The 11,930-nt window shown below is 39.4% G+C and overlaps 1 protein-coding gene across 2 annotated transcripts in view; it reads right to left on the bottom strand.

Annotated features, from left to right (window-relative positions):
- Positions 1 to 4,463: 4,463 nt before the first annotated feature.
- Positions 4,464 to 11,930, bottom strand: part of LOC125463535 (ras-related C3 botulinum toxin substrate 3) — a 29,724-nt gene continuing 22,257 nt past the window's right edge. For both annotated transcript variants that reach the window (XM_048554880.2, XM_048554879.2), the window contains exons 4-6: positions 11,711 to 11,773; positions 10,977 to 11,136; positions 4,464 to 6,044 (exon numbers count right to left, since the gene is read on the bottom strand). In XM_048554880.2, the coding sequence (XP_048410837.1) occupies positions 5,914 to 6,044; positions 10,977 to 11,136; positions 11,711 to 11,773 (354 nt within the window). In that variant the 3' untranslated portion in view covers positions 4,464 to 5,913. The remainder of the gene's footprint in view (positions 6,045 to 10,976; positions 11,137 to 11,710; positions 11,774 to 11,930) is intronic.

The raw sequence follows: 11,930 nt of genomic DNA, 5'->3' as shown, positions 1-11,930 counted from the left end.
GAGTTCCTAACAATTGGCTAAATATCCCTTGAGAGTTCAGTGCTGACATCCAGTCACACAAACCATATCCACTTTTTCTTATGCTGACAACAAAGAAACCAAACATCAATTAATGTACACAACAGCAATATTCATTCCACTAGCATATTAAGTCTGATGAAGGGTCTGGGCCCGAAATGTCAGCTTTTGTGCTCCTGAGATGCTGCTTGGCCTTCTGTGTTCACCCAGCTTCACAATTTGTTATCTTGGATTCTCCAGCATCTGCAGTTCCCATTATCTCTGAGCACATTAAGTAAGTTGCTTTGATGCCAGTTTTAAGAGCTTGTGTCCAAACCTAAAATAATTTATTTGCCAATCCCCTTTTAAACTTTACCTGTTAACTACCTATTACTTGTCATTGAAAGGACCGCAATTGTTAAAACTGGATGTGTAATCACAAGTTTGGTTGCTTTATCTTTAGCAGTTTTGCGTCCACAGCTGTTTTATTGCCCATCACTGATTTTCTTGGTCTCTTTCTGTTTCAAATTTTGAGATACTGCAGTAGATTTCCTGTGCATTAGTTATATTTCCTGCATTTATTCTCTCATCTATGTTTACTATGTTTACTAATTGCTTTCTTCAGTACTTGTGCTGCAATTTTGGATTGCACAGTCATTTTCTCTTTGGAATGTGCTTTATTTATGCACATTTTAAATATATTACTGATGATCAACAACTATTGGCCACATTTCCCTTGTATTCAATCTAAATAACATCATTGACGCATTTGCAGCTGAGTTATGTCTCTTTTTTTTGGTTTCATTTTAATGCCTGATCTGACCTTATGCAATGCTTATCAACATCACTACTTTCACAAATACTCCCCCTAATCAACTTTTAGGTCACTTAATTCAGTTTGCTAAATAGAACCAGGTTAAACAAACAATACTGCAATTGCTTTTTTTGAACAGTCATGAACAGAAAGCAAAAGATGTCTCCCATTTCATCAAATATCCCAATCTACTGAGCTAATTTAAATGTTCCACAATAATATGTCTATTGTTGGTAAGTGATGAAATTTGTAAACAATTGAAGCTTCAATTTCCTTTCCATTGGTCAGTGAATAATTAGATGTTCCTAGTAAAGCAACTTCATGTTGGATTGATTGAGAAATAGCAAGTTTTCTGTTACTTAGACTACGTTACTTTAAAAAAAATCTTTAGATATAAGAATTAAATTAAAATGTTGATATTCCTCTCCATTTCTCTACTTTTTTTGACCCTTTAAATAATTGAGTGTAAAATGATCCATTCTACTCTAGGAGTCAAACGTTCTACTTTCAGTAAAACTAGCTTTACATTTTATTATAGGTGACAAGTGGAGCCTCAAACAGATCCGCTTACTTAGAGTGGACTGTAGGTGCGGGTGGTTGCCATTTTTAAGCATGGTGCCTCCAAGTAACAATAATTCATTAAACAGAGCATTATAATATCTTCAGCATTTTGGCTATGGTAACATAAGGATCCCACTGACATGATATAACAGAGTAACTTGCTAGGCTACGTCAGAGGGCAGTTAAGAGTTAACCACATTGCTGTGGGCCTGGAATATCAGATCAGACCAGCAAAAGGCAGATTTCCTTCCTAAATACATTAGTAAGCTAAATAGGTTCCTACTGGAATTGGCACTGTTTGCTTGGTCACTATTAGATTAACCTGGAACTGTGCATATTACCTCTAAATCAACTCTTTACATTTATGCTGCTGAAATGAGTACCCACTAAATTATACCTTTGCTACTGTCTAAAGAGGAATTGCTTAAGACATAATTTTGGAAGAAGTCATTGGGTGGTCTTCTTTTGCAACAGTGAACAGATTTTTCATCTAGTTGGTGGTCTGAAATCTTTGGTTGGACTCTGGAGTTAGCCCACGTAAGTGCATTTATATGTACTGCATTTCTGGTGAAAACAAAGCCATTCTGATTGTCAAATGCTTACTCTAAAACATACTTCAGGCCAGAGCTGGCCCCTGTTCTGATAAGACGTTGCCCAAAGATCAAACATGCATTGTTTTTGAACCAGCTTTTCAATACTAATTCCCCTCGCTTCAGCATAGTTATTTGTCAACTAGACAAGTGTTATGACTTTTAAACTGAAAGCAGCGTTACACTTTCACTTTGTTGAAGGACGTGACAGTCACTTGCTAGTTGTGTGTGGACATTTTAAACTGCTGGGTATCTTCTTCACAATATCAGTATTATCCTGCTTCATGGACTGACAATGAGAAATGCATTTCTGGGGTGAAAAAGGTGAAAGACTAATACGAGTAAAGCATTTTGTTGCAAATGGAAAAGAGCAGCATGAATAAATAGTGTTGTCTTATGTCTTATGCCAATGTACACGCAGTGATAGTGCATTTTGTTTACATACACTCTTGTCCTTCCAAGATATTTAAAGCTTACTTTCTTGTCCCAGTATTTCCTCCTCCTGTAGGACATGGGTATAACACACATGGCTGGCATTTGTTGCCCATCCTCATTCAAGTGCCCTCCTCCAGGACACCAGCTCAAGGCCTCCCACCCTGCCTCAACCTCTCCCCTGCTGAATGTGCAACAACCACCAGAAAACCCACAGACAAGGGAGGCACAGTTGTAGTATGGCGCACTGACCTCAACATTGCCGAGGCCAGACACCAACTCTGACACCTCCTACTGCCCCCTTATCATGACCCCACCCCTGACCACCAAACCATCATCTCCAAAACAATCCACAACCTCATCACTTCAGATGACCTCCCACCCACAGCATCCAAACTCATTGTTCCCCAACCCTGCACCGCCCGCTTCTATCTCCTTCGACTGCCCTGGTCGACGCATTGTCTCCGCTTGCTTCTGCCCCACTAAAACTTATCTCCACCTAACTGGACTCCATTTCCTCCCCCTCGGTCCAAGAACTCCCTGCCTATGTCGTGAGACCATGCACGCCCTCCACAACTTCCAATTCCTTGGTCCCCAACACCTCACCCTTACCATGGACATCCAGTCCCTATGCATCTGCATTCCCCTTACAGATAGCCTTAAAAAGGCCTTCTGCTTCTTCCTGTCCCACATGCCCGACCAGTTCCCCCTCCACTGGTACCCTCAGCTGCTTAGCCAAACCCGTCCTCACCCTCAACAACAACTTCTCTTTCAATTCCTCCCACTTCCGCCAGACGAAGGGGTTGGCCATGGGTACCTGCATGGGCCCACGCTATGCCTGCCTCTTTGTAGGTTACTTGGAATAATCCCTCTTCCATACCTACACTGGCCCTAAACCCCACCTCTTCCTTCGTTACATTGATGACTGCAACGGCACCGCCTCATGCACCCACGAGGAGCTTGAACAGTTCATCCACTTCAACACCTTCCACCCCAACCTTCAGTTCACCTGGACCATGTCTAATAGCTCTCTCTCCTTCCTGGACCTCCATCTTCATCTCTGCCAACCACCTAGAAACTGATATCCATTTCAAGCCCACCGACTCCCACAGCTACCTAGAATACACCTCCTTCCAGCCACCTTGCTTCCCCTCCACAACATCTGCTCCGAGGATGAGGCATTCCACTCCTGTACATCTCGGATGTCCTCATTTTTCCAAGGACCGCAAATTCTTTCCCCCCAACCCCCGAGTGGTCAAGAAGGCCCTTGACAGTGTCTCCTGCATTTCCCGAAACTTATCCCTCACACTCCCTCCCCACAATAACAACCAAAACAGAATTCCCCCTAGTCCTCAAGTACCCCCCCCACCAACCTCCAGATTCAACGCATCATCCTCAGACACGTTCGCCATCTGCAATCCAACTGCACCAAAGATACTTTTCCATCCCCACCCTTATCTGCTTTCCAGAGGGACCATTGTCTCCAGGACTCCCTTGTCTGCTCCACACTCCCTTCCAGCCCCACCTCACCCAGCACTTTCCCTGCAACCGGAGGAAGTGCTATACCTGTCCCTACATATTTCCCCCCCCGGGTACCAGTCCTCAAGAAGGCTTTCCATATCAAGCAGATGATGATCACCTGCACATCTGCTAATGGGGTATGCTGTTCCCGTGTGACCTCCTCTACAATCGGAGAAACCAAGCAGAGGCTTGGGGAACCACTTTGCAGAACAACTATGCTTGTTCACACTAAACAACTGCACCTCCCAGTCGCGAACCATTTCTCCCCCCCCCCCCCCCCCCAACTCTGCAGATGACATGTCCATCCTGGGTCTCCTGCAGTGCCACAGTGATGCTCCTTCTTCAGACTGTAGCTCTTTACACAAAGATTTATCAACCATGTCACACACAAGATTCTCTAATGCTCAAATGGAAAAGTTACTGAATGCTTTAGTGAGAATCACTGCACTGATTCAAGCACTGGGAAGAAACACCTTTTAGTGTGTTATGTTTAATACAAGTGAGGGACCATTATACAGGTTTTATGAAAGAACACAATAACATTAAGGTAATGAGGATACTACAATATTTAATGAAATTCAATTCTTAAAACAATTTGGTTCAAAAGTTGCATCTTGAGAATGTGCCAAGTTAGAAATCCTCGCAAAAATGTGTACGAATGCATTTTAAAGAAATCATAAACAATAGAACAAAAAGTGACAATGAAATTACCAGAAGAGTCAGCTCTCTCCCAGGGTTAAGGCTAGGATGTCAATTAGAATAAAACATTGGGACTCAAATCATGCAGGCCAGTCCTATAAATGAGGATGCCAAGTTGGCAAAAGTTTTTTTGTTAGTACCAGCTAGAACAAGTAAATCCTGCATCACTGGTTGGACACTGTATCTGGCAATTTCTAAAATTTACTGTAATATTTAGAATGGAGAACCCTGATCAATTATTTGTTGAAACAAATCTGCTAGTGCTGTAATAAAGTTAATGAACACAACAGTTAAACACTGACTTTACATAACCAGCAGAAAAGCCTTTTTACACAAGTCTTTCGCATACACAAGCCTTCCCCAACACCCCCCCCTACTTTAAACTTGCACTTTTGCCCATGCTGCATTCAGTGATCCCATATTACCTAGCTGCTTATTGAAAAGGTCAAAAAGTATCTCCACAATAATTAACACTGCAGTACCCCTCATTTTGATTTTCTGCATCAAGACATGGTTACAAAAAAGGCCAAGATCTAAGTTCATACAAAGAAAGGTCCATTTTAGACATAAGTCTATTGGAATTTCAATAGACTTAACTTAGACAGAAAAATATCATGTTAAATATTTATGTTTATTCAAAATAAACCATTTGAGAAAAATGCAAATGTTTGAATATCTTGACCTCAATAATTGTCAATATGGACTGACTAGCACTAAAAATTACTGCTGGTTTAAGACTGAATGATTCAAGCATGCAAATAATGGACATAAAAAAGTACTTAAACAGGGGATGAACAGCCTTTGTTCATTTCTTAGGTTTCACACTTTTCAGTTGGAAAATGATAAATAAGGAATAATGACATGGATAGCAAATTGCAGAATCTACTAATGTTCAAACACTGTAGTGAGTCAGTTATGTAACCAATTAAAATTAAAGGTGCAACTCCACAAAGTTGAAAGGATCCATTAATACTGTTTCCACAAGGGAAATGTCATTGTGGATGTCACTGGTCTTGAGCTGGATAGGAGCTACCAAAAGAGGGATACTGCAGCTCAACAAAATATGATGGGGTCCACCCATGAAGACAGCCACATTGCCTCACATAAAATCCAACACACGCTAACAGAATAATTACTGACTTCAGGACTTAACTCTCAAGGCTAACTGTTCCAACTCAAGAGAGAGGTGACACAAAGAAGAATACTCTCTTCTGCAGTCTCATACCACACAGGGTCATGATTTGGATAAAATACCAGTAGATTGTGTTATGAAGGTATGATTTCCTGCATGGTGTCTTCCTAGAAAACAGTGCACTTCTTTCTACGTTTTTTCACAGGTGGTGGGCACAGCACAGCTCGAATTGCTTCATCAAAGACAGTTTTCAAACCTCGCTGAGTAAGAGCAGAGCACTCCAGGTACTTAACAGCACCTGCACAGAAAAAAAAACAGCTTTGAAAATACAAAATTGTAGAAAATATTCAAGTTCACTACATCATTGTTTTATTGCTGAGCCAATTTCACCAGTTTCTAGGCTGTCACTAAATATAGTCAAGAAAACTCACAATCTAAATGAACTGCAGTTGCTTTATTTGTAGTAATAGTTTTGTACATTTGTGTAAAACATTATACATGTTTCGGAAGTTCTGATTCTGACTTGCTTCTCAGTGATTCTCAATTGGGAGGCCACCAGAATTGCAACAGACATCAATCACTACCTCCATAGTCTGAATTTGCATGTGAATGTAATTTAAAGCCTGCAGAAGGCAGCATCCCCCACAATCTGATTGAGACCAAATAGTAGGCTTACTCTAATAATAGATCAAGTGAACATGTAGACAGATCTTTTTTAAAAAAAATTAGTTCAATCAATTTTTTTGATTGAGCCCAAGTATCTGAGGCTAGAACCCGCCACAGAGAAAACCAGTATAGCAAGGATAGGAGCTGACCAAGCAGATGTTTGGGCAGTAGAATTTAGGACAAGTTATGCATTGGAAATGTTGGTGGTTAATTGGAGGCCAGGAGCAGTTGTTTGGGGGCTGTGGTTCGGGGTTGGGGGTGTAGCTTTTCACATAATCCATTACATTATACAAAAAAGTGTGTGTAAAGAATATGTCATTTACTTGATTGTAGGCATCTCTTGCAAGTACTCAAAAAGAGTATTGTGAATTTTGTAGCCAGTTGGCATATGTGCTTATTCTCAATTTGTGAGATGCAACAAAACTAGCACCAAGAGTTGCAGAAACATACACACTGAACTAGCCAATGAAATAACTTGCCAACACAGCCAAAAAAATTGTAAACCAAATATTAATAGACTTGTGCTGAGCTTGACAATTTATAGGCTAATATCAGACTGTTGCTATTTTATTCAAATCCTCATGTGGACTGATGTTAATAGTGCTAAAGGAGTGCTACAAATGGTCATAGCACTTTTTGAACTTCATTTTTAATTGGGAGAGGGGGAGCTTTAGAGAGAGGTTAATAGTCACATAAACAAGGAAGCTCAAAAATAGGCAGAGTTTCCCAAGGGATTGGAAGTGGAGGATTTCTTCGCTTTCTCACGAGCTAACAATAAAAGTCAACAGTGCCGTCAGCACAGAATGGAGGAGAGACTGTAATTCTCCCAGCTGCTAATACAAAGGCCCCTTTCAGTTTCTGCAGGGCCCTCCTCCAGCAGCATGCAGAGCCTTTATTTTAACAGCAGAAACCTAATACAAATAATTATAGGCATTCACAGATTATGAAAGTACAGTACTCTATATGTTCATGTCCCCACCCACATTACTCTGAGAATGTATTACAAAAGATTATTACACTTCATAGGGATTTAGAAATAGCTTTAGAACATTTTTATATAGTTATCTATTAAATCAAATAAACATTCTTCCTGTAATACGGAGGTAAAACAATACATAACTTGTCCGAAACTTTATTCTGTCCCACAGATCAGTCATTGCTAACCTTCTTTCTTCTCTAGTTGGTTCTAGGCTCAGAAACCTTTTTGTGCTATAGTTCTGGGAAGTGTTGATCATGAACCAGACAGACTTGATTTGCAATGAAAACTGCAGGGAAGACTAACTACTGGGTGCTGGCAGTATTCTCACCTGACATGCGATAACTCTACAAACCAGGGTCTTAAATGAATAGCTCTGGCTAGAAGAGTGAGAAATTCATCATTGAGATGCACCTGTGCACAAACAGAATCTCTATTTAGTAGTCTGAGTCAGTAAATTTGTTTGGGAACACAAACATGATTGTAGATATTTATTAGCTGGCCACTATCAGCACAAGTTCTATACTACCATTATCATAATAAAAAATGTTTGTTCATGGGATCTGACCTCCAATTTTGTGTACATCTACTGTTTCAGAGCCAATTTTACTTGTTAATTACCATGACAGGTCTGTTTAAAAAAAAAAGTCCAAAGTCCAGCAAAATAAACTGCAAAAGTATAGTTTAGAAAAATCTTGTGGTTCTGTATTAATGCATGAAATTTGTGGGACATCGTTCAAGTTTGTCATACATACTTTTTTTTAAAATTCATTTAGGAATGGGACTTCACTGACTGTGCCATCACTTTTTGCCCATGCCAAGTGCTCAAGAAGGTGGTGGTGAGCTGCCTTCTTGGACTGCTGCTGTCCATTTAGGTTAAGTTTATCCATTAGGAAGTTTCAGCATTTTGAAAGTGATGGAATGGCAATATAGTGGGCACGTGGCTTGGTGGGAACTTGCAGGTAGTGTTCCCATACATCTGCTCCCTTTGTCCTTCTAGCTGGTAGTCGTTGTAGTTTCGGAAGATGGCATCCAAGGAGGCTTGGCGAGTTTCCACAGTGCATCCTGTAAATAGCACACACTGCTGATGCTGAGTGTGGGTGGTGTAGAGAGTAAGTGTTCATGAATGTAGTGTCAGTTAAATAGGCTACTTTGTCCTTGATGGCATGGAAATTTGAGAGTTGTTAGAGCTCTAATCTGACCTGGAAGTGGCAAGGTTTCAGAAAAGCATTCAAAATCAATAAGAGAAGAAGAAGGGAGAAATGTGCCAAAAAGTCTGGGATGGAATTCAGTGTCAGTAAGCATGTGCTAATAAAATGATTATATTGTAAAGCAGAAGATTTGGTGCTTGGAAGAATTGAAGAATTTGAGAATCCAAGTGTTTGAAAGCATCTTTGCTTCAGAATGCTGTAAAATTATTCTAGTGATACCAATACTTTGTCTGTTATGTTCCAGAAACTGATATGCAGTCTCTCAGGATCTGAATTAGTACTGAGTGAAAAGGATGGGGAAAACACTGGATGTTGATGCATTGGTATTCAGATCCAGGGTTACTGGCTGAAATAAAAATTATAATAGCATTGAAGATTAGATTGGCAGTGAATGAGGAAATATAAAAGTACATGGTACTATTTGTTCTGTTCATGTAAAAGTGGGATATAAATTGGTTTGTACCAAATAGCCTGTTTAAATGTTATAACTTCTGTCGTAGCCATTTACAGTGAAGCTCTACACACAAGGCTGTTTCACAGCAACTCTCATTGCAGCTGTACAAGGACCCACTTTCTGGTTTTGATTACAGCCCTTGTTTAGAGGGCGCAATGAATATTGTATCTGATTCGTTAAGCTGGAGGATAGTCATGCAACAAAAGAGCTGCAGACTTGCATCTAAATACATTACACAAAAACAAAACCATGCACCACCCGAGAAAATAGCAAATTATGTAACAGCTCAGTGGAATGTCCCTATTTGTGTTACGTACACAGAAGTACTTTTGTAGTAAAAGATTTCCTAATCAGCCATGTCTCAATAATAAAACAAGAATGATCAACAATCAGCAAGCTTTATTAAATTGTTCTCAAAAACCTATTTATGTAGACTTGGTAACTAAGTTCAGGTGAAAGAAAACTGTTTTTATTTGGAAGTAAAGCTGACCGTAGTAAGGGTGGAAAGTTTGGTTTTAAATTCATTCTTGGCACTGGATAATGAAGCTGCCTTTTCATATCTCTTGAATTTTAAATACCAAGGATATCTCTCTTTACACTAGACTGATTTCCTAATGAGTTAATTCAGAAATTCATTCTAGATTTAATCATGGTGCAAAACACCCCCTGAGGGTTTGATCCAGACTGGGGTTCAGAGTCTGCCAAGTTAGGCTTCTTTTTCAGCAGCCCTCACCTTGATCAGCACCTTTTTAATAGAAGTAATTAGTTTTAAGAATTTTCTGTTGAAACTGAAGCCATGAAATGCTTAAATGGTGAAGCAGCATACAATTTAAAAGACAAAAAGAATGCTTGATATCTAAAGTAAAAGTAGAATGTGCTGAAACTACATGCTACGCCAATGATCATTTGAAAGAGAAAGTTGTATTAATGTTATGAAGTGACTCATGAGACACTTACACTTAAAATATTAAAAGGTACATCTAAGCCAATCTTTCTTATTCAGCTTCCAAAGGAAATATTCACTATATCCATCATATTCTACACTTAGTTCTGATTCTATTGAATGCCATTTTGCATCAACATCCTCCAGCATTCATCAAAATTAATTGCCAAAATGTTAACAGCTGATATTTCCACACATCCACAAGGGTCTCTGAAAAGCTTTTTGTCAGGTTGTTGCTAGAAGCACACACTTAAATTTTGCTTTTAACTGAAATCCTGGCACTGGATAATAGTGCTGCAGCTCTGGGGACTGCAGTCCTTATTTTTGCCACCGTCTGAAATCAAAATATAAACACAACTTCTATTTACTGTGAAAATTTAAAATTAGGTTCAAAGAAGATTTTCCATGACAAAAATATTAACAAGCAGATTCAATGAGAGGTTGCCAGAAATCCCAAGCATTCCTTGATCAACTTATTGGGAGAAAAAAAAAACAGGTTTAATTGAAGGTGGAAATATTAAGGACGAACACTTTAAAATGACACAGACTAAATCAGGCATTTCATCCGGTGCAACCAGGTTTTAGGATCTCCCCAAAACTGTCTTAATGTTAAAAGGTAAGGTCTCAGGTCTCTAAGATGTTAGGATTATTTAGCATCAGTGTTCTTATCCAATTCTATAACATTGCTGCAATGTTGGCTGCTCAGGGCATACCCAGAAAACTTCTCATTTCCAACACAGTGACAGACCAGCTCTGTTTGCCTGAAGAGAAACAGTCAGGTATGTTGCAGCAAGCCATATGCATCAATGCAAAATATACAAGCAAAACAGAATGGCTAGCAGCACTTGGGAGCATGGCTTGTTGCTTTATATTTTGATACCAAAACTTTCATTTTAATATGGGCACTATATTCTCTCCTATTGTGTATTCAAAGTGGTCCATACATCCTATAATTTCCCCTAGACCTTATCACCACTCACCTATCTCTCTGGCCATAGCCAACCCCTGTGGATAGGTAATGGGAGCCAGCTTTTTATCTCTTAGCCTTTCAATGGTGTCCTTATCATCCCGCAAATCCAGCTTTGTTCCTACCAGGATTATTGGTGTGTTTGGACAATGATGCCGCACCTCTGGATACCACTGCATGGAGTAAGAGGAAAAAAAAGAGACAAGTTAAGAGCACCAAATAAAATGTCCTTTTGTAATCCGACTTTGCAAACAGGTCACTAACTTGCAATGATATTTTAAATTAAATGCCATTATTTTGATGCAAAATCACCAGTATGCTTTGGATTTGTCCATTCTTGACTACATGAAGAAATCTCAAATGTATTTGGGTTCCTGGTCTCAAGATGTTCAAAAGGCATTTTCCTTCCATCAAAACAAAGAGAATTGAGCAGCAATGCACTTTGGAGAAGGTTGCCTACATACCATTTTGGCTGAAGAACGATGAATAAGAATTTAAGGTTACAGCAAATTTATTCACAGCTTCTGTGTGTGCATATATTTTACAAATATCCTGCACCATTGCTAGGTGGAAGACAATAGAGATTAAAGCATTTGATTACTTCTCTGAAATAGACCTTTGACCCCAGTGAACCAGAAATCCCAGACTATACATAATATGCCAAACAGACTATTTAAAAATTCCTTACTAATATTTTACACGTGCCAGATTTATTTAGATCGCTCTCCATTAAAAAAAACAAATTACCTTTGCCCTGACGTTTTCAAAGGATGCTGGGCTCACAAGGGAAAAGCAGATCAAAAACACATCCTATTAAAAAGGAATAAAGCAAAAAAAACCTGTTAAATCTAATCCAAGTAAGGATTCACCAAGCTTACCCGTATTTTTAGGGATGCCATCGTGATGTCATCAAATTGGCATCAAGGTGACAGAGATCAAGAGAAACAAGAAACATTTATGCTGCAAA

This window comes from Stegostoma tigrinum, chromosome 22 (assembly GCF_030684315.1).
Source record: "Stegostoma tigrinum isolate sSteTig4 chromosome 22, sSteTig4.hap1, whole genome shotgun sequence".
NCBI classification, from domain to species: Eukaryota; Metazoa; Chordata; class Chondrichthyes; order Orectolobiformes; family Stegostomatidae; genus Stegostoma; species Stegostoma tigrinum.
Note: the sequence above shows the minus strand (reverse complement) of the source record. Positions and strands in the feature narration are given on the sequence as shown.